This window comes from Cynocephalus volans, chromosome 1, assembly GCF_027409185.1.
Source record: "Cynocephalus volans isolate mCynVol1 chromosome 1, mCynVol1.pri, whole genome shotgun sequence".
NCBI lineage: Eukaryota > Metazoa > Chordata > Mammalia > Dermoptera > Cynocephalidae > Cynocephalus > Cynocephalus volans.
In genome coordinates this window covers 122,563,632-122,585,811 of record NC_084460.1, presented here as the reverse complement: position 1 = coordinate 122,585,811, position 22,180 = coordinate 122,563,632, and the positions used below count along the sequence as shown (strand labels likewise).

The window sequence follows — 22,180 nt, the reverse complement described above, 5'->3', positions numbered from 1 at the left end:
CTGAGTGTAAAAATAAGGAGCAGCGAGCAGCCTGCCTGCACACATTTTAGGGGAGACACTTTTCTGCCTCTTAATCTCCCATTCAACAGTTCCGAATGCACTTGGGGCTCATTAGTATCACTTTTATTGTCATCAGTATCACTTTTATCGTCATCAGTATCATGATCATCACATTTCAGAACCAGAGGTTCTCAAGCATCCTCCTTGTTGAATCCATTGTTTCACAGGGAGGAAACTGAGGTCCAGAAAGGAGGACTTGCTCAAGGTCAAGCTGTGAAGTTGGGGCAGGGGCTAAAAGCCAGGCCCTCTGACTTCTGATCCATTCTGACCAGGCCTTTTGAAGGCAGCCTGAGGTGCTGGATGTTATGCAGTGGCCTTAGAATGGCGTGTAGCGATCTGAACATTAGGGTGCCCCCAGCCTCAGACAGATGGATGAGAAAACAAACAAGGCAGAGTTTTCTTTTTCCACTATTTGTTTCCATCTAAGTAGTAATGTAATCATATTATAAAAACTTGTGAAGTAGGAAAAAGGAAAATTAGTCTTATTATCCTAACATAATCTATGTTAGTGTTTTGCTTTTATCCTTTCTAATTTTTTTCTTTATGTTTAGTTTTCTCTGCATGTAGTTGTGACTATTGCATATCTGCACATTCTCCTGTCCTGTGTTTTCATTTAATTTTGTGGCATAAGCATTTTCTATGTTACTACTTTGTCTTCACAGCCATAATTGTAATGGTTGCTTAATATTCTACCAAATAGATGTACCACAGTTTACTTACCCATTCCTGTGTCATTGGACATTGAGTTTTCCATCAACACAAATAATGCTGTAACAAATATCATAGAATATAGCTTTCTCCTTATACTGTATTTATGTTATTTCTTTAGGATAGCTTCCAAAAATGGAATAAGTAGGTCAATGATTTGGGGTAGTTTTATGGCTCTCGATACATATTGCCAAATTGCCTGCTGAAAGCTTCTAGCAATTTATATAAAGAATTTCAGATAAGAGTCAAAAGGTGACCAAATAAAAACTTAGAAAAAAATTAAGCAAGAACCACTGCATGTACGCATCACGGAGGCATGACGGTTAAAAGCCTTCTGGCTTGGATGCTCTGGGATAATTACATCTCACTCACAGAGTCGAAAGGAGGAAGAAAGTAAAGGCCCTCAGGCTTGTTATGCCATTATCATTTCCAGGCTTCTGCACAGTAGTTCTCAGGGCTGCACAACAGAGTCGCCTGAAATAAGTACCAAACTGCTGATACCTAGAGCTGGCCCCCAGAGACTCTGGCTTAGTGTGGTCTGGCTCTGAGAGGGCAGAAGTTCCCTAGGTCTATCAGGAGGCCAGGTCCAGCACCGCGACATGGGCCCAGACGCACTCAGGGAGGCCAAGGAGGTCACAGACACAAAGACCCTGAGTGATGTCCCTACACCTGTTTCCTTCTCCGTTTCCTGTGCCCTGGGGAAACCTCAGCCCATGGGTGCCAACAAGTCACTCACTGCTCCTCCCATCCTGAGGCCGGAAATGCCTGCTACATCCAGTTCCCACAGGCCCTGACTTGGAGGCCCAGGGATTCCTAAAAGGGTGAAATGAGGAAGAGCACAATGTCAGAGCCGACTGTGGAGCCTCCAAACAGCCACCCTGAGGAGACTTAAAGGATGGGGATCCCAAATGTCCAACTTTAGGAACTGGTAAACACATTATAATATATTCACATCCTGGGGTGTCATGCAGCCACAAAAAAGAGTTTAATTGAGCTAAAATGAAAAGCCCTTCAAAATTTTGAATGAAAAAAGCCAGGTGCCCAAGAGATGTACAGTATGTTTTGATTTGGGTAAAAAGAGTCCCATTCCATAGTTGTTCACTTGCATGTGCACAGAAGGTGTCTGAAAATGCACATGGGAAGGGAATAGGGGTGGTGGTCTTAGAAAAGACGCTGTGAGGGCTGGGAGTGGGGAGAGTGAAGGGTAGTTGAACTTTCACCTTCGACCCTTCTCTACTGCTCGTATCATGTACCTCAAACATGTATTCCGGTTATGGTTTTTTTTTACTATTATAAGGTTTTCCAATAACAAGGGGGCAGGGAAGAGAGATAATAGTAAGAATAATAATCTCATGCACACCTCACAGCACATTATAGTTCTAAAAGCACTATCGTGGGCTCTTTGGGGATGAGGTGGGTCAATATTATTCCCATTTTATGCACAAAATAACTGAAGCTCCAAGAAGTAAAGAAACAGCAAGAGAATCAGGACTGATAAGAAGTGGACTGCAGGCCGGGGCTTCTGACTTCTAGTCCTCCGACCTCAGCATCCTTTTTACGATTCCATACTTCAGAAACAAACCCGAGAGAGCAGGATCTTCATGTCCCAGAAGACACTGACTTCCATCTGCCATGGCTTTTCCTGTACCCACCCCACACACATTGGAGTTTGAGTGGGCACCTAAGGGTACCCGGAGGAACGCCCTTCCAGAGGAGACGGGAGGTGAAGAAGAGCTGGGTAGCTTGCTTTCCAGGGGGTCAGCAGTGATGATGAGGCCCAGGTGGCAGGCAGGGCCCTCCCCTGGAGGTTCCACTGCCACAAGCTCCTCTGCCACCCAGGATGGCTTGGACATCTGAGATGAGCTAGCTGGACATGTGTGTGGGAAGAAGAAATATAATCATTGATCACTGAAAATGCAGCAAGTAGCATGAAGGCAGCTAGAACTTTCGGCCGCTAAAGCTGGCTCCCAGCCCCACCCCCTACACAGACTCTGGGCAGTATAAGGTTAACCACCAATCACCACCAAGTCTGGGCCTGGGGCAGAGCCCTTCAGAACAAAGCAGAGAGAGATAATAAATAGCTCAAACTCCATCAGAGCCCCATAAAACACCACACACAGGGAGAGAATCATTTAAAAGTCCTTTGTGTACCTAGCTTCCTCACTGCACCCTCTCTCCACCTCTCTCTACTGGATCTTGAGTTCTTTTTGGGAAGGGAAGCACCTTCCTTACCTCGGTGTCCTCATGTCCCCGGCAGCACTTGCCTCCTGGTGGCACAGAAACTCTTCCTAAGATGTGTATCAAAGCAAATGGAATGGACACCATCAAAGATGGTGATGACCAATATTTATTCCATTTTATTAATTTAATAACTTGTTATCAATTATATAAATTTTATAAATGTACACAGATTATTAGTTTATAATGCATATTTATTTACAGCTAATTTATTATTAAACTTGTGAAATAGAAACTAACCCTCACTGATTCCATTTTACAGATGGAGACACTGAACCTTACAGAGGTAAATGAACCTCCTCAGTAAGGCCATACCGTGAGTAAAGGGAAGCCAGGTCAGCCGGACAGTGTGACACAGAGCCTGCCATTCTGCCACTTCCCCTACCACTTTCCAAGGTCAGCATGTTTCTCCAAGAGAAAGTGTTGAGCCATAATTAAGCAGTGGGAGATTTCCCAAGGAAGAAAGGGGTAGTCAGAGTGGTGGATTCAGAGGGAGGCTTGACAGGGAAGGATTTGGGGTTGTTAGGTAAATAATGAACCTGTGAGGTGTGTCCATCTGATGAAAAATGCATCAAGCCATTCTTATGACTTGTGTACTTTTTTTGTATGTAGGTTACGCTTCAGTAAAAATTAAATTAAAAAGAATGAGCTAGCAAATGGTGCCCCAGGCTCCTGGTGCTGTTTTGTATAGAAGGGTGACTGGTTAATTCTTTTGCTTCCCTGTGGGGTAGGAGAAGGCAGGTGTTCACTCCCCTGGAATCTCTCCTTGCTCCACGGCATCCTCTGCATGCCACCCAGATGTCATCCTGAAATAAAGGCCCAATCATGTCCTCCTCTGCCTACAGTGGCTTCTTCCTAGAGTGTCCACTCTTCCTCAGTGGCTTCTTGTTACCTACAGAATAAATTCCAGACTCCTTGGCAAAGCCAGTCACATTCTGTGCCTAACCAACTTTCCAACCTAACCTTTCATAGAAGAGGTGGCTTAGCAGTGGCTGAGCATGGAGACCCTGTGCTCAACCATTTCCTGACCATGTGACCTTGGGCAAGTCTAGACAGAGAAACAGACATGTACAAAGGGGAGACAACGTGAAGACACAGGGGAAACACCATCTGTAAGCCAAGGGACACCTGAGGCTACCAAAAGCGAAGAGAGAGGCCTGTAACAGATTCTCCCCAACAGCCGTCAGAAGGAACCGGCCCTGCTAACACCTTGATTTCAGACTTCTGGCCTCCAGAACTGTGAGACAATACATTTCTGTTCTAAGCCATCCAGTTCGTGGTGCTTTGTTACAGTGGTCGTAGGAAACGAATAAGTCCTCCTTTTGGTGAACTTTCCTTCCCCTCTCAAGCTTACGGTGCAAGAAGAGTTTACTCCTCTCGTCCCCTCTCCTCCACAGTGGTCGTGGTTGTTGTGGTCATGGTAAAGGTCATCATCATCATCACTGTAATCATCATAGCTGACACTGACTGAGCACTATTTTGTGCTGTGCACTATTCTAAGAGCTACAAGTTTAATCTTTATGACCACCTATGAAATGGTTCCTATTATTATCCTTGTTTTACAGACAAGGAAAGTGAGACACAGAGAGTTTTAAATACCAAGAGTCACACAGCTAATAAGCAACAGAACCAGGATTTAAACCCAGGCACTGTGACTTCAGAGCTTGTGTTCTGTCCTCTCCCATGTCCGGTACCTTTCCTACCTGGCCATAGGGGTGGAGATGGGTCTTAAGCTGGATCAGTTAGAGTCCACTCTAATGATTTTTTAAAATTGGAATTTGACGAAGAAGAGCAACCTTCTTGGGTGGCAAGATTTATCAGGTGCCATCAGGAGTCATGTCCTTTAACATATGGAAGGAGTAGGTCTATATGTAAAAGACAGGATGCTCACAGTCAGAGATGAGAAACAGACAGATGAACGATATCCAGCCCCTGTTACTCTCTGTCTAGAAGGCATACCCCCACCTGCCTTCCCACAGCTTGTTTATAAGAGCCCATAAAATATGCTTTTGACCAAGCTAGTTATTTTGGGTTTCCATCATTTGCAAGCAGAAGATTTGTGACCAGCACACCTGCAAATTGGAAACTGGGACTGAAAGACTCCATTCCATTTCAGGGTGGTCTCTTGAGTGGCAGAGATAAAAATAAACCTTGGCTCCTGTGAGGCAGCAATCTTCTGCAAGAGGCTGGATACCAGAGAGAGCTGGGCTCTGTGGGGGGAGATGGGGGAACAGCTGCTGAGAAAAGCAGAGGGAGCACCCTGGAGTCCTGAGAGTTTCCCAGCTCTGAGGCTTGGCTGCATTCCTGCCCTTGAGTTCTGCGAGACCTCCCTCTATCTGTGTAACCCATGACCCTTTTCAGTTTAAACTGGCACAGGTTGGTTTCAGTAGGTTACATGCAAAGAATCACAAATAACATGCATACAGTAGGAACTCAAAAACTATTGAATACAACGGAAGGTTTTTAAGTGAGGCAGCAAAGAGGATGGAGACTACTCCTTAGGAATATTGCTCCAGAGCCTGTATGTGGGGGAGATTAGTTGGGGGAGCATAAATGGGGGCAGGAATAATAGAGAGGTACCTGCAGAGGTCAATATAAGTGGTGACAGGGCCTGAGTGACTGGAAAGGGAAGTGGGGGACACTGAGAGAAAGGACCTGGTGGAACTAAGCCACTGAGGAGATGTGGGAGTGAAGGGAAAAGGAAATGTCAAAGATGACTGGGAATTTAAGCCTGATGTCCAGAAGGAAGGATGACACCCTCAATAGAAGGAGGAAGTCAGGAGAGAGGATGAGCAGCTCTCGCACACCGATGTTAAGCTAAGGTGACAGAGCAAATTAGAGTAAGTGAACAGAAGGAAATGTGGCCTGGCATTCAGGAGAGGAGTCGGCTGCAGAAACAGAGAGTGGGGAGTCACCCTGAGCTGAGAGCTGGAGCCATTAGAGGTCAAGGCAGCCCAGGTAGAGCATAGAGGAAGAAAACGGGGGGGGGGGGGGGCGGGCACTGTACTTAGGAAGAGAGAGACCTGAAAAATAAAGTCCGAGAGGTAGGGCGGAAATGCAGCCTGTGCAGTGTTGGGGAAATCAAGGAAGGAGACAGCTTCCAGGAGGGGATTGTGGTGAATGGTGCTCAAAACTGCAGACAGGCCAAGAAAGACCAGTTTTCAGGAGACTGAGACAAGGTGATTTAACATACTGAGGAGGAGATCATGGGAAACTGCCATGGGAGCAGTGAGCTGGTGATCAGGGTAGAAGACAGATGCAAGGCCTGGGGCAGCTGCTTTTGCTTGCTCAGGGAGTGGTGAGGATGGTTTTATAAACAGGAAAAGATCTGGACAAACTGTTTGATGAGAAAGGCAATGCCTCCAGGACATGACCTGGGTGTGCTGATGAGATCAAGAGAAAACTGAACCACCCTGCCTGATAAAGGAACAGGTTGGGAGGTTGGGGCTGTGGGTGGAGGTCGATATTAGCAGTAGTCTCATCAGCAGAGGGAGAAAATGGGAAGAAGTGGAACCACCCAGAGCTCTTTACCGTAAACAGCAGAAACTGACCCTGTCCCTGGCTAAGCAGAAAAGGAATTCACTGGAAGGTTCTTTTCTGGCTCACAGAATCCAGAAATGTATTAGCTATTTATGCTACATAACGAATTATCCCCAAACTTAGAGGCTAAAAATAACACACATTTATTATCTCATGGTTTCTATGGGTCAGGAATTTGAGAGCAGCTTGCCTGGGTGGTTCGGTTGGGGGGTCTATCTTTAGATTGTAGTCAAGATGTCAGCGGGGGCTTCGGTCTTCTGAAGTTTGACTGGGGCTGGAGGAGCTGCTTCCAAGACAGGTCCCTTACCTGAGTGTCAGCAGGAAACCTCAGTGATTCCTTAATTGGCTATTGGCAAGAGGCCTCATTCTCTTGCATATGGGTCTCCATAATGCTGCCTGAGTGTCCTCATGACTTGGCAGCTGGTGTCTCCCAGAGTGAGCAACCCCAGAGAGAGTAAGGAGGGAACCACAATGCTTTTATGATCCAGTCTTGCGAGATACACATGGTCACTTCCACCACATTCTATGCATGAGAAGTGAGTCGTGAAGTCCAGCCTGTCCTCAGGGGTAGGGGAATTAAGCCCCAGCTCTTGAAGGGGGAGAAGAAGCAAAGAAATTGTGGACATATTTTAAAATTAAAACTATCACTGGAAAGTTAGAGAACTAGACTTGAAAAACAGGCAGAAAACTGAACAGCCAGTGCCCCAGCCAAGGCCACAAGAAAGAATAACCTGGTTAGGGATGGATACTGGAGGCCCTGCTGCTCAGGCCCAGGTGCCCCTCTTGTAAACATTCCATGTATTATTTGTAGCACTTGCTCCAAGGGCAAAGTCGCCAACCTAAGCAGTAATTGGCAGAGTTTCAATCACTGTGCCTACACCTTGGCTGGGGCTTCCATAAATATGAGGCAGGATCTACTGACACCAAGACCTGTGTAGTTGCAGATCCCCCAAACACACACACACACACACACAGAGAGAGACAGACACACACACACACACACACACACACATCACAAGAGCAAACCCCATCACAGAAAGGCTCCTCTCTGATTCTTCAACACAAACTGGGTGTCCAAAAATTCAATTCAGTTCTGACACTGACTGCCAGAGTTAGTGTGGACCCCATGGGTTAAGGGGCTGTATCATGTTTGTGTCAGCACAGGATGGAGAGACATCAAAGTGCCAGTGAGATTCATATGCTTCAGTGGGAACAAGATATTGGAGCTGGGGAAGGAAAGGGAGAGCATCCCATCCCCAAGAGCCCCCAGGATCCCATCACTAAGAGTCCCTGAGACTCCCAAAAGGTACTTGGTTGAGAGGAGGTATTAGGCTTCCCATCGCATGTGGGGTGAGGTTTTAAGTCATTTAAATGTAATTATTAACAGAAGGGTGACACCACAAGGTAGAGGATGTAAGGATATTCTGGATTCTGACACTTGGCTTTAAATACAAACTTGAAGTCTTTAGTAATGTGACTGTTATTGTTAAGGAAGAAAACGGTGTCTTCTAAGGTCAATTCTGGTTTTAGTTTCAGCAAGCCGATTTTTTTTTTTTTTTTTTTTAATGAGCTAGAGCCTGGGGACTTGTAGGTGAAGCCAGCTAGAGAGCTAAGTTATGAGAAAAAAAAGAGAAAGTGAAAAAAATACAGCCACATCAGGGATATAGATCCCAAGGGAGATCTTCTGACCAGGACAAAGAAGTCAGAATGTGCTACCTCAGGGTTCTCTGGTCTCATGTAGGGTCCAGGCTTCTTAAGAGGCCTGAAAGCACAGGCCCAGCGGGTATGACTGGGTAGAATTGTCAGGGGATGCCAGCTGCATGGGGAGTGTCATTGTACTAACTGAAGGCCGAGGGGTGGGCTGGGGGAGGGGGGCGGGCACAGGTTTAAGCAGCCTGCTAGCTGAAGCCAGGAGGGGTAGGTGGGAAGGATGGCAAGATGGTCAGAAGAGATAAGGATCAAGGCCAGAGAGGACAGGCAGAAAGGGCACTCACTCACTTGAGAACTGGACTTTGTGCTCTGATGTTTTCTTAATGAAATGTCAAATGCAGGCCCTACAAATGAGTCTATGACGAATGTCCAATCAATGTCCAATGATGAATTAGTAATCATTATTCAATAACCAACTACACTCTTTCCAAGCCTGCCATGGAAGCAGGGGACTGATGAGATACCCTGAAGCTGTCCTTCTGTACTCCTGTTTTGGGAAGGACATATCCTAACCCAGGTCTGTGAGGATTCTTTTTTGGTCTTAATGTAATATTATTTGATCAGGCTGTTCTGCTGTTTGTCTATATTAGTATTGAGAAAGTTTCCTTGTCTGTGTTATTAAACGTCCTTGCTACAGTTCTTTTCAAGCATTTAATGAGCACTGCTGTAGATTGGATGTCCCCAACCTCACTGAAGCTTAAATTCCCACTGTAACTGTTGAGGGCGGGAAATCCTATTATGGTAATTGAAAGGTGGGGTCTTGAAGAGGTGATTAGATTGCAGGACCATGCAGTAGTGAATGGATTAATAATGGTGGTCGTGGGAGTGGTTCTGAGGGCTTTAAATGGAGAGTAAATGAGAAGTTTGCTCTCTCTGCTCCACCATTTTCTGCAGTGCAAGACCCCTGGGTCTCGATGCCACCACCAGGACCCTCACCAGATGTGTTCCCTGGACTTTGGACTTCCCAGCCTCTAAAACTGTAAGCAATAAATTTTGTTTTCTTACAAATCACCCAGCTCAAAGTATTTTGTTATAAGCAACAGAAATGAACTGATATAAGCACCTACTATGTGCTGGGCACTGGGGGTACAAAGATAAACAAAGTAAACCAGATGCAGACTTTGTCCTCAATAGTCACATCGTGTGTGTGTGTGTGTGTGTGTGTGTGTGTGTGTGTGTGTGTGTGTGTGTGTGTGTGTGTGTGTGTGTTGGAACATAGGGGTTAGAGCAGTTGATAAACTTGACACTATAGGAAAATATAATACTTTGTGAAGAGGACTATTAGAGAAGAGTTAAATATTCAGTACAAATGCTATATTTTGCATATATTATCTCACTTTTTTTTCATATATCATCTCATTTACTCCTCAATGTAACCATGTGAGGAAAGTACGGTTATTATCCCCATTTTACAGTAGCGGGACCTGAAGTCATGTGACTTCTCTAAGGTTACACAGCTAGTAAGTGGCTGTGGCAGACACTGGACTCATATCCACACCTTTCTAAGATTAGTATTCTTTTTTTTTTTTTTTTTTTTGGTAAATACACATAACATAAAATTTACCATTTTAACTTTTTGTATTTACTGAAGTCTTTATTTATTTATTTAGAAATTTTTTTCTTTTATACTATAAATTTTTAGAATTGTGGTAAAATATACTTAACAAAATTTACCATCTTAACCACTTTTAAGTATACATTCAGGAGTGTTAAGTACATTCGCATTGTTGGGCAACCAATCTCCAGATGCTTTTCATCTGGCAGACCTGAAACTCTGTACCTATTAAACAACTCCATGTTCTCACCTTCTCCCCTCCAGGCAACCACCATTCTACCCTCTGTCTCTGTGAATTTGACTAGGTACCTCATGAAAGTGGAATCATACAGTATTTGTCTTTTTGTAACTGTCTTATTTCACTTAGAATAGCGTCTTTAAGGTTCATTCACGTTGTAGCATGTGTTGGAATTTCCTCCCTTTATAAGGCTGAATAACATTCCATTATATACCACATTTTGTTTATCCATTCATCCATTAACGGACACTTGGCTTGCTTCCTCGTTTTGGATACTATGAATAATGCTGCTGTGAACATGAGTGTACAAGTATCTCTTCAAAACCCTGCTTTCAATTCTTTTGTATATATACCCAGGTATGGAATTGCTGGGTCGTATGATAATTCCGTTTTTAATTTTTTGAGGAACTGCCACACTGTTTTCCACAGCAGCTGCACCATTTTACATTCTCACCAACAGTGTGCAAGGGTTCCAGTTTCTCCACATCCTTGCCGATACTTCTTTTCTTTTTTTGATGGCAGCCGTTCTAATGGGCGTGAGGTAGCATTTCCCTGTTGATTAGTGATGTTGAGCATCTTTTCATGTGCTTGTTGGCCATTTGTATATTTTCTTTGGAGAAATGTCGAATCAAGTCTTTGATCACTTTAAAATCAGATTTTTTTCTGTGATTGAGTTCTTTATATATTCTGGATATTAACCCCTTATTAAATATATCATTTGCAAACACTTTCTCCCATTCTATAGTTGCTTTTTCACTCTTGATTGTGTCTTTGGTGCACAGAAGTTTTTAAATTTTGCATAGTCCAGTTTATTTTTATTTTGTTGCTTGTGCTTCTGGTTTCACATCTAAGAAATCATTGTCACATTCAATGTTATGATGCTTCCCCTAGATTTCTCGTAAGAGTTTTATAGTTCTAGCTCTTACAGTTAGATCCTTGACCCATTTCGAGTTAATTTGGGGGTATGGTGTAAGGTAAGGGTCTAACTTCATTTTTTTGTATGTGAATATTCAATTTTCCCAGCATCATCTGTTGAAAACACTGTCCTCCATTTTTAACTTTTTTTTTTTTTTTAAAGATGACCGGTAAGGGGATCTTAACCCTTGACTTGGTGTTGTCAGCACCAGGCTCACCCAGTGAGTGAACTGGCCATCCCTATACAGGGATCCGAACCCATGGCCTCGGTTTTATCAGCACCACACTCTCCCAAGCGAGCCACGGGCCGGCCCTCATTTGTAGCAATTTTTATGTGTACAGTTCAGTGGCATTAAGAGCATTCACGTTCTTGGGCAACCATCACCATCACTCTCCATCTCCAGAATTTTTCATCATCTCATACTGAAACTCTGTACCCATTAAACAAAAACTCCCCACTCACCCCTCCCCAAAGCCCTTGGAAACCGCCGTTTTACTTTCTTTTCTGACTCTGAATGTGTCGTGGTCCGTGTTCTTAAGGACCATGCTATAGATGGGAAATTGTGGGAGCACAGAGCAGGGACACATAGCTCTGGCCTGGTGGAGGTGTCTGTGGGAGGATGACACGTGTGAGCAGAGGCTTTCAGAGGAGGGATGCCCGAGCTGGGTAGGTGCCAGCCAAGCAGGGGAGGGAGGTGGAGCCAGCATGTCAGTGGCAGTGGCGGGCAGAGGCAGCACTGGGCATCTGGGCACTGCCCATTGCCATGGTCAGTCACTCATGGTGGGACTAGCTGCTCACCCAGGCATAGGGGTTACTGAATGAGCTCCCAGCTGTTTCTTCTTTGGGATCCCTGCTCCTTTCACCTTCCCTATTCAGTACTGATTTTTCTTTCCCTCCATCTTATTCCTCCTCTTTTAAAAATTGCGAACTTCTTATTGAAATATAACATATGTACAGCATAATCCATGAATGTGTGTGATGAATTTTTGCAGTGTGAACATACCTATGTACCCTAATTTACATGGTGAAACAGAGCCTTACCAGGACCCCAAGAGACCCCTTCCAGGGACTATTCACACCCTTCCCCCCAGGGGAACCACCACCCTGACTTCTAACAAAACAGACTACTTTGCCCCGTTGTGTACCTTATAAAAGGGTACTTCAGAAAGTTCATGGAAAGATTCATGTTATCTTTTAATTCTTTTTTTCCACAAACTTTTTGAAGTGACCTTATGTAAATGGAATCATATAGAACGTACTCTTTTGTGTCTGGCTTCTTTGGCTCAGCATTTCTCCTGTTTTGTTCTGGGCCAATTCTCATCCTGCCTGAATGTCAGACAACGGTTGTTGTGCTAGTCCTCATCCCAGTCGAGATGATGGAGGGGAACTGGCCACACAAATAAAAGGTGGCGTCACAATTCACAGTGAACCACAGGACAAGAAGTTCCTCTGGCCTGGCCCCGCGGGGCTGCTGCTGGAAAATGGATGGTTCCCACTGAGGACCGTAATGGGCAGGGACAGCACTTGCCCGGTGCTGTTCTCCTAATATTTCAAGGAAAGTGAAGTTTGGAATTGTTAAGCATTCCCAGAAGGGCCATAAATTGCATTTTAGCCTGTTTCAATTGCAGAATGAAATGGACTGTTTTCCTGGCAATTTTTATTTTTCCCTCTCAGTCTCTTGCTCTCTGGTTCCCTGGCTCACAGGCACATGCCTTTCTTCCTTCCTTCCTTCCTCTTTCTCCTTTTGGCAGTTACCTCTCTGCAGAGTTCAGCCTTTCCCCTGAGCCAGGAGCTTTTACCCAGTCTTGGACTCAGGAGATAAGAGTTACAACGAATCCTGAAGATTAGCTGACTCACCCGACCCTCATTGTTTAGACTTTTATAAACTTGACATATCATTTACATACAGTAAAGTGTAAAAACCTTAGTATACAGCTCAAATAATTAATTAATTCAACTCAATTAATAAAATAATTTTGACATATGTGACCATCATGTAACCATCATTTAATCAAGATATAAACATTTCCAGCACCCAGAAGGTTTGCTCATGCTTTCTCCAATCTCTACTCCTCCCCCACTTGTTTTTCTTCTGTCATCGTAGATCAGGCTTGCCTGTTCTTGAACTTCAGATAAATGGAATCATGTAGTATGTCTTGTATTGTTTTGTATCTTGCTACTTTCACTCATCATCAGGATTTTGAGATTTATCCATGTCGATGCAAGTATCAGAAGTTTGTTCTCTTTATTGCAGAATATACTACTATTTATTTATCTATTCTTCTGTTCAAGGACATTTGGGTTGTTTCCAGTTTTGGCTACTGTACTAGTCTGCGAGGGCTTCTGTAACGGAGTACCACAGACTGGGTGGGTTAAACAACAGAAATTTATTTTCTCACAAGTCTGGAGGCTAGAAGTCCAAGATCAAGGTGTTGGCAGGGTTGGTTTCTTCTGAGGCCTCTCTCCTTGGCTGGTAGATGACCGTTTTCTCTCTGTGTCTTCACATGGTCTTTCCTCTATGTGTGTCCTAATATCTTCTTTTTATAAGGATACTAGTCATATTAAATTAGGGCCCACCCCAATGACTTCATTTGACCTTAATTACCCCTTTAAAAGCTTCAAATATAGCCATATTCTGAGGTACTGGGGATTAGTACATCAACAAATGAGTTTTTTGGGGGGGGACACAAATCAGCCCATGACAGCTATTATGAATAAAGTTGCTATGAATATTAGCTATGGTTTGAATGTTCCCCCAAGCTCATGTTGGAGCTTAGTTCCTGATATAGTATTTGAAATGTGGGGCCTTTAAGAGGTGATTAGATCATGATGGCTACATGCTCGTGAACGGATTAATCCATTTATGGATCCATTAATCCAAATGGATTAATCCACTTATGGATTAATGGGTTAATGGATGAATGGTTATCACTGAAGTGCCAGTAGGGGTTGTATAAGGGAGCAAGTGAGCATGTTGGCATACTGTTGCCCAGCCCTCATGAAGAGATTGCCTGCATCACCATGGGACGCTGTAGAGAGTCCCCACCAAGAAGAAGGCCCTCACCAGATGTGTCCCCCTGGACCCTGGGCTTCCCAGTCTCCAAAACTGTAAGAAATAAATTCTACCCTTTTATAAAGGGCTGGCTGGTTAGCCCAGTCGTTTAGAATACAGTGTTATAACATCAAGATTAAGGGTTAGGATCCCTGTACCGGCCAGTCACAAGAAAACAAAAAAAAAACAACCCCCCCCCCCACAACTCTGTTCTTTATATATTACCCAGTTTTGGGTGTTCTGTTATCAGCAATAGAAAACTGACTAATACAACATTTTTGTACATACTTTGCGTATGTACAGTTGTCCCAAGTGGTTGAACAAATTTACAGTCCCATCAGCAATCTGTGAGTGTTTCAGTTGCTCTGTATCCTCACCAGCCACTTCATTTTACAGATGAAAAGCAGAGAACTGCAAAGAAGAGGTGCAGTCTCACCTCATCTGCAGACCAAGAGTTTGAGATTGCAGGCAGAGCATGCTGGCAAGCCCTGTCCCTAACATGCCTTAGGAATTTCTGAAACTCCCCAACACATTACCTCTATCATTCGGTCATTCATCAAAAAGAACATAGAGACCACCTGTGGCCCAGGTCCTGTGCTAGGGTCTGGAATTGAGGAGGTGAACAAGAGAGACAGGAAACTTAGACTCAAGTTGGAGCAACAGACAATAACATAACTTAGTAAGTAATTGCAAATGGTGGTAAGTGCTGGGCAAGGAATCAACAGGACCTCAGCTAGAGAATAGGGAGCTGGGGGGGGAGGGTAAAATCCCTTTAGATGGGGTGTTTTGAAGGGCCACTCTGAGGGGGTACAGATAAGGGAACCCCAAAGGATTAGAAAATGCTAGTTAGACAAAGGCCAGGGGAAGTGTTGAGGAAGAGAGAATAGGAAGAGCACAAACCCCGAAGTAGGAGCAGCTCAGGGGAGAGGACAGTGGGGGGCAGGAAATGATGGTCTGTGTAACTGGAGCTTGGTGGGCAAGTGTGGGGGAGAGGCAGGAGATGAGGTCCAGAGAGGGTTGGGGCCCAGACAATGCACATCATGGGGAGGAGTTTGGATTTCATTCTAAGGGCAATGGGAAATCATTGGAGGGCTTTGGGGGAGTGACAAGCAAAATCCAACTGACATTAACAAATGGATTGTAGGGGAAGAAGCAAGCACACTCTTTCTTTCTTTCTTTTGAGCTTTATTTTTAAAATTTTTATTGAACCATAATTGATTATACATATTTTGGGGGTTTCATGTTGACATATGTTGATCAAATCAATATTACTAGTATGTATATCGTTACAAATCATACTTATTCTTTATGCCCCTTGTCCAATCTCTCCCTATCCCCCTCTTCCTCCCCTCTCCCACCACTGATAACCCTAGATTTCTTCTCTCCATCTGAAAGAGTAATGGTTACTCTGTTGATTTGTTGCCTAGATGATCTGTCCAATGCTGAGAGGTGTGTTCAGGTCCCCCAGTATTATCCTAGAGCAGATGCTTCTTCTGTCACTCTGGAATGGGCTTTGTGGAGAGAGACATCCTCTTCTTCTCTTTGGTCTCTGCTGGTGACTCTCCTTGTGTCAATGCACTCCAGTGGCTGATGGACCATCTGCGTGGTGGTTGTGGTGTCCAGCTGCTTTCACAGCAGCCATGGTTATTGTGATGGCTGTGGTGGGCCACCCGCATGGAGGTGATGTTTTTGGCATGCTCCTTGGTGCTGGCAGTGTGCCTGGCTGTGGGAGGGGGGTCCAGTCCCCAGATCCATATCTCAGGTCCCCAGGCGGCAAGCATACTGTTTTAGGAGATTGTTACCCTTGCCTAGGTGAGACATGTCAGTGACTTAGATTCAGGAGGTGGCAGAAGAGATGTATTTTGGAGGCAGAATGGACAGGACATGGGGAGGAGTAGGATGGGCCAGTTGAAAAGAGGGGGTGAGTCAAGGATGACTTCTAGGTTTTGAGCTTTGAACCTTCAGATGGTCGGCAAGGATGTTTCAGCTATAATTTACCAACCCCCAACTATACACTTCTCTTGTCCACCTCACTACTGTGTATCTTCAGCCTTGTGATATAGCAGGTGCTCAATAAACATTCTTGAATGACTATCTGATCACATACATGAATGTTTTAGCACATGGAATGGGTTCAATAAAGGGTTTTTTTTCTTTTCAATTTTTTTATTGAGGTTAAATTCATGTAATATCAGTCAACCATTTTAAAGTGTACAGTTCAGTGGTATTTTACATTCACAATGTTGTGCAACCATTATCTCTATCTAGTTTCAAAATATTTTTATCACTTCCAAAGGAGTCCATGTACCCCTTGAGCAGTCCCTCCCTATTTCCTCCTCTAGCCAGCCCCAGGCAACTACTAATCTGCTTTCTGTCTCTATGGATTTACCTATTGTGGACATTTGATGCAAATATAATCATACAACATGTGACCTTTCTGTGTCTGGCTTCTTAGCATAATATTTTTGAGATTCATCCACATGGTAGCATGTATCAGTATTTTTAATGTCTGAATAATATTGTATTTATGAATATATCACATTTTGTTTATCCATTCATTCCTTGATGGACATTTGTGTTGTTTCCACCGTTTGGCTATTGTAAGTAATGCTGCTATGAACATTGTTGTACAAGACTTGTTTGAATACCTGTTTTCACTCTTCAAGCACCGCAGGACTCTGTCGTTTACAAGCTATGTGATGTGGATCAAATACCTTAAATTCTCTGAGCTGCCTCCTCATGCTCAAAGTGGGGAAAATAAAACTTCTGTCTGCTGAATGAGATCGTTCCTGAAGCTCCAGGCACAGAGTAAGCTCCCCAAATTTAGTGCCTTCCCTCACTCCCTGACCTTTCCTTTCCGCACTCGACTCGCGCAAAGTGGCCGGGAGCCAGTCTACCCCGGCCGGCCCCCAGCTCAGCTTGCTGCAAACTACAACTCCCAGCAAGCTCTTCTTCTCGGCGCCCCTCCCCGCCTGGTGCGCATGCTTTGGCAGACGTGGCATCTGGAACTCGGAGGCGGGGAGCGGCTGGGAAGTGGCTGTGGCGCTTTGCCGCGGCGGAGCTAGCGGGCGCGCGTGCGGGCGCGGGAGCCCTAGTCGAGGCTGCAGCCGGCGGCTGGCAGCTGCGGCGGGGATGGCGCGGGCCGGGCCGGCGTGGCTGCTGCTGCTGGCGATGTGGGTGAGGCTGTAGGACGAGGGTCCCGGCCGGGGCCGGCACGTGCACCCCGCGTGCCGGACCGCGTTCCCTGCTCCCTATGTTCCCCCGGACATGCTGGGAGCTGCCTCCGGGCATTGAGGTGGGGACGCGTGTGCCCTGTAGGCGGGCAGCCGGTGGCCGCGCGGGAGGAAGCGGGGCGCTCCATGTGCCCTCCCCGCCGAGCGCTCCTGGGTGCAGCGGCAGGAGGCAGCCCTGGAGCGCTGGGTGATCCTCTGCAGGGTGCTTGCGCCGCAGGCACAACTTTGCCGGGGTGCCGGTCGGGGACGGCCACCAGATAGGTTTGGACGCCAGCGGGCAGGGGGGTGCGCCCCGCCCCAGACTCCGGGCCCTGCACCTGTGTGAATGTGAGGTGGGATGGGCGTGCTTTCCACCTGCACTGCCGGAAACCTTGGGGCCACCTTGTTCTTGATTTCGACCCCTGGCGGCTGAGAAACTGCGGGTCACCACCTGGGCCTCCGCTCGCAGGCTAGACAGGGAGGGGTCGTCGCTGCCAGCCCTACCGCGGAGTTCTGCACCTCCACCTAACTGAAGCTGGCTGGAACTTCAGCCACTTTCTAGCAGTGGGGTGTATCTGTCTTAGTCTCCTCGTCCATGAAATGGGGAAGGTAAAGACACTCTCCCCTTACAAGGTTGTCACGAGGGTCAGATGAGATATTGGAGGGGGAAGCTTTGTGAACGGCCCAATCATACAAGAGTGGAGGATGGGTGGGGTAGGGTGCTGGCAGGGGTGGGCTCCCGAGAGCAGTCTGCTACACTTGGGGGCCTCCAAGAGCATGTGTGGGCCCGCTGTGCGCAGGACCCGGGGTTTGGCCTTGCTCTGGGTGTGTGATGGGATATTGTGGCTTCCTTTCACATCTATCTCATAACTTATGGTCTCCCTCATTTTAGGACAATCCTGACTCTTTTTCTGAGTTCCAAGGAACTTCCTGTTCCTGACACCCTCACCAACTCAGACTTTCCAGTGTTTTCCTTTTGGGCGTGGCAAGGATAGCTGGGCAGACTTGAAGAGAAAAAGAGTATGGGTTGAGTTACTTCAAATGCTTCCATCTCCCAGGACTCTGCCCTTTTGGGATTCCCGGTGAGGAGCATATTTTGTGGTTGTCTGGAAGTAGGTGAGGAAGGTAGCTCCTGGTTCCCCTAGGTGTGCATTCTCCCTCTGGGAGAGAACCGGGCTGGAGTAGGGCGGTGTCACTTCAGCATCTGGGTCAGACAAGACTGTGCGGGGAATGGGGCCATCTCCTGTGAGACCCCGGTCTGGTCTTCACACTTGGGCTGTTTGAGGAGGTCCTGCTCTCCTCCCTTCTTCCCTCCCTCCCTCCTGTGAAAATGAAGGACTTGGGAATCTGAGTTTCATTCAGCAAACATTTATTTATCAACCACATTGTTTGGTGTTGGGTTGGATTTTGGATGGGGAGCAAAACACACGTTGTGCCTGCCATCTGGTGTAGTCCTGAGTTAGGCAAATGAGTCAGTCCTGTGAGCAAATAATGACAGAGCAGTGAGTGCCAATACTCTATGTGCTGGTAGCCCCCACTGAATGGGAGCCATACATTAATTTAGAGGAAGGGTCAGCCATGGTTTTCCTGAGGCAGTGGATGGAGCAGAGTCTAGAGGAGTGTTTTAGTTAGCCAGGCAGTGGAGGTCTGAAGGTGCCCTGCATTGGGAGGTGGGGAAGAGCAGGTAGGTTTGCTGAGAGCACTAGAACCTGGAGTCCTGGGCAAGCAATTCACATCTTCTTTCCGGAAACCCTAAGTTGGCTTAGCAGGTGCCAGATAGAGGGAGCATGCCAGCAGGGGCAGTGATCAGTGGCAGCTGGACACTTGGTTGGGCTTCTGTGAATTTAAATGCTGTGTTCATCTGATAAGGGCTCCCCAGGTCCCTGGGTGAGGATTGGGTTTCTCTGTTCACTCAATATTTACTGAGAGCTGATGACCAAGGGGTATAAATGGGTCTACAGAGATTTGCATACAGGGATGTACACCCCTCATGTTTTTTAAAAGCAAAAATATGGAAATGCTTAAATGCTTAGTAATAGCGACATGGTTAAATAAGTTATGGCCCTGTCCGTGCCATGGAAAGTAGTGTTTGTCTTTGTCACTTTAGCCTGCTATCGAAAATATGCCATCAACTGGGGGCTTGTAAACAACAGAAATTTATTTCTCATAGTTCTGGAGGATGGAAGTTCTGAGATCAGGGTGCCAGCATATTTGGGTTCTGGTGAGGGCCTTCTTCCAGGTTGCAGACTGCCTACTTATTCTATCTTATGTGGAGGACTAGAGAGCTCTCTTGGGTTCCTTTTTTAAGGGCACCGATTCCATTTGTGAGAGTTCCACCCTCAAGACCTAATCACCTCCCAAAGGCCCCACCTCCTAACACCATCTCATTGGGGGTTGGGATTTCAACATATGCATTTGGGGGGGACACAAACATTCAGTCCATTGCAATGTTTATAAAGAATATTTATGTTTACTAGAAGGTAAAGTTTATTATTCAAATATTTTATGATGTTTATGAAGAGTATCTAAGGATGTGGAAAAATGCTAGAGCATGATAGTTAAGGGAAAAGCCCAGGTGGCCGAAGTTATGTGTATAAAGAATTAGCAGTGCATCAGAATGTTAAAAGCGATTGTTCTGGAAGGTGGAGTTGTAAAGGACTTTTGCTTCTTTCTTTATGCTTTCCTCTGTTTTCCAAGCTTTTCACATGAATATGTATTAGTTATAATTAGAAAAGTTAATAAAGATTTTCAAAAAGGTTTCTTTGGGTGCTCTCAGCCTTCCAGAAGAATGTTGGGTTAGGAAGCATCATACCTGGGACAAGTTCATCCCTAGAGCTTCCAGGCTGGGCGTCTCTGCCCTTGGAGGCTGCGGAGGGGGAGGCTGTGCTATCCCACCCCCCTCCCTGCAGCCGACTGCCTATGTTCCTGCTGTCCAGCTCCGCTCCTCCATGCAGCTGACCCTTCCCGAGGGCCATCCATGCCGATTGTCCTATAGGATCCATCCAGTCTGTAGAATGGAGAAATGTCTGAGCTGGAGAGCACTTCAGACATCCCTTAGCTCAGTGGTTCTCAAATGTTAGGCCAAGGGCTGGAGCTGAGCTGTGACGAAGTTTTCACTGGCCCACAGACAAATTGGAAAAATAACAACAGTGAATGTTTTTTTTTTTCCCATGAATCCAAATATTTTCAGTTAAAAAACTTGTCCATTTTTTTGACATGATGTTCATATTTTGGGGGATGGGATTTACAGTGTCCTTTTGAAAAATGAAGCTGGTGAAAGTATATTGTGATTTTTTTTAAAAAAGTTCTCTTGATAACATTTTTAAAAATACATGACATAATACATACTATATTTTAAAAATATATTTTAAAAAATATTTTGTGGCAATCTGGGAGATTCAGCAGTCTGAGAACTGATCTAACTCTGTGCTCCTGTTTTATAAGAGAATAATGACAGCCAGGCCTGCTGAATTATAAATCAGGGTCTTCCCACTTCTTGGTCATGCCAATCCCCCATCTCCTGTCTGCTTTCCTGCCTCTGCCCCTGATAGTAGCTGGAAGCTCAGACCGTGGGGGACCGTGGGTGAAGATGCGGGAGGCAGATGTTTGCCCTGTTCTCTCCTGCAGAGCTTTTGAGATATACTTATTTAGGTTCTGTACTTCTCTGGGACTATTATATCTTTAATAGGCTTTTGTGGGCTGGCCTGGGGAACTAATTGCCATTTATAATGCTGTTTGGAACCTGGAGTGCACTTTTCCTACAGAAATAAACACATTATGGAGGAAGTCTTGAAACAGACCTGGCGTATAAGGTAGAGAGGTATGGCTGAGTGCTGTGTGAGTGGCAGATGCTGAGTGCTGTGGATTCGGGACAAGGCCAGGCAGTGGAGCACTGAGTGACCAATGAGGCCGCAGCAAAGAGTCGGTGGAAGCTGGTCTTATAAGAAGGGCAGACTCTGAGCTCTCACAGCAGGGATCCTCCTGTCCTGGCTGCTGTGTCCCCCACACCTAGTCCAGGGCCTGGCATGCTGTCAGCTTCAGTCCATGTTTAGCCGAAGGAATGATGTTGCAGGCAGGGAAGGAAACCTTCTAAGACAGAGAGGTGGGAAATGAAGAATGATAGGCCAGGATGGATGGAAGGAGGATTTGAGTCTGGGGATGGGGGGAATAAAACTAGAAAAGTACGTTGTAAAGAAACTTAAATGCCTGGCAAAGCCGGTGGGACTCAGTTTTGTAGGTAATGGAGAGACATGATGAAAGCTGCTCTTTTAATAACAAGATCAGTCAGGCCACATGTAGGGTTGGGTTGGAGGGGGAGAAACTGGATTAATTTGCCCAGAGAAACGCTTTCATTCTCTTGCTTTCCTCTTAGTTTTCAACAAGATAAAGTCAAGTGTGACGTGGTAGAAAGAACATGGGCTTTTAGCCAGCTAGACACTCTGGAGCTGTGTGGCCTTTGCCCTGCCTCAGTTTTCTTGTTTGTAGAGGGTGGTAATGATATCCATCTTGCAGAGTCGAGAGGATGAGAAGTACTACAGGAAGCGCTCCCTGCACAGTGCTTGGCACATGAAAGTGCCCAATCCGTGCGAGCCCCAGCAGCCATCCTAAGTTTTTGAGTAAGAGGTGATGGGGAAGTCAGTTAAGAGGAGTGGTGGGAAGTGAAGGGCCAGAGGGGGCGTGGGAGAGGGAGGCTATGTGACTTGGATGCGGGTGGGATGGGGGGCCCTGTGCTGCTGGGATTCTCTGCACTGGAATTCTTTGGAGCTGGGCTCTTGACTCCCTCCTCACCCCTCTCTGCTGGGCCCCTGTGGAGACCTGCGGGAGTGGTGCAGAGGGGCTAAGGATTTAAGTGAACTGTATTTCTCTCCTTCCTCTTGAGAACAAAGGCTCCAACCACACTATGTCCCTGGAGGGTTTCGCCCCAGCTTTGTGGCTTTGTTCTGTGGGGCTC

The 22,180-nt window shown here is 45.9% G+C and overlaps 1 protein-coding gene across 1 annotated transcript in view; it reads left to right on the top strand.

The window, feature by feature from the left end:
- Positions 1 to 17,139: 17,139 nt before the first annotated feature.
- Positions 17,140 to 22,180, top strand: part of PDIA5 (protein disulfide isomerase family A member 5) — an 88,282-nt gene continuing 83,241 nt past the window's right edge. Inside the window, exon 1 of the mRNA XM_063113371.1 lies at positions 17,140 to 17,194. Within this exon, the coding sequence (XP_062969441.1) occupies positions 17,150 to 17,194 (45 nt within the window). The 5' untranslated portion in view covers positions 17,140 to 17,149. The remainder of the gene's footprint in view (positions 17,195 to 22,180) is intronic.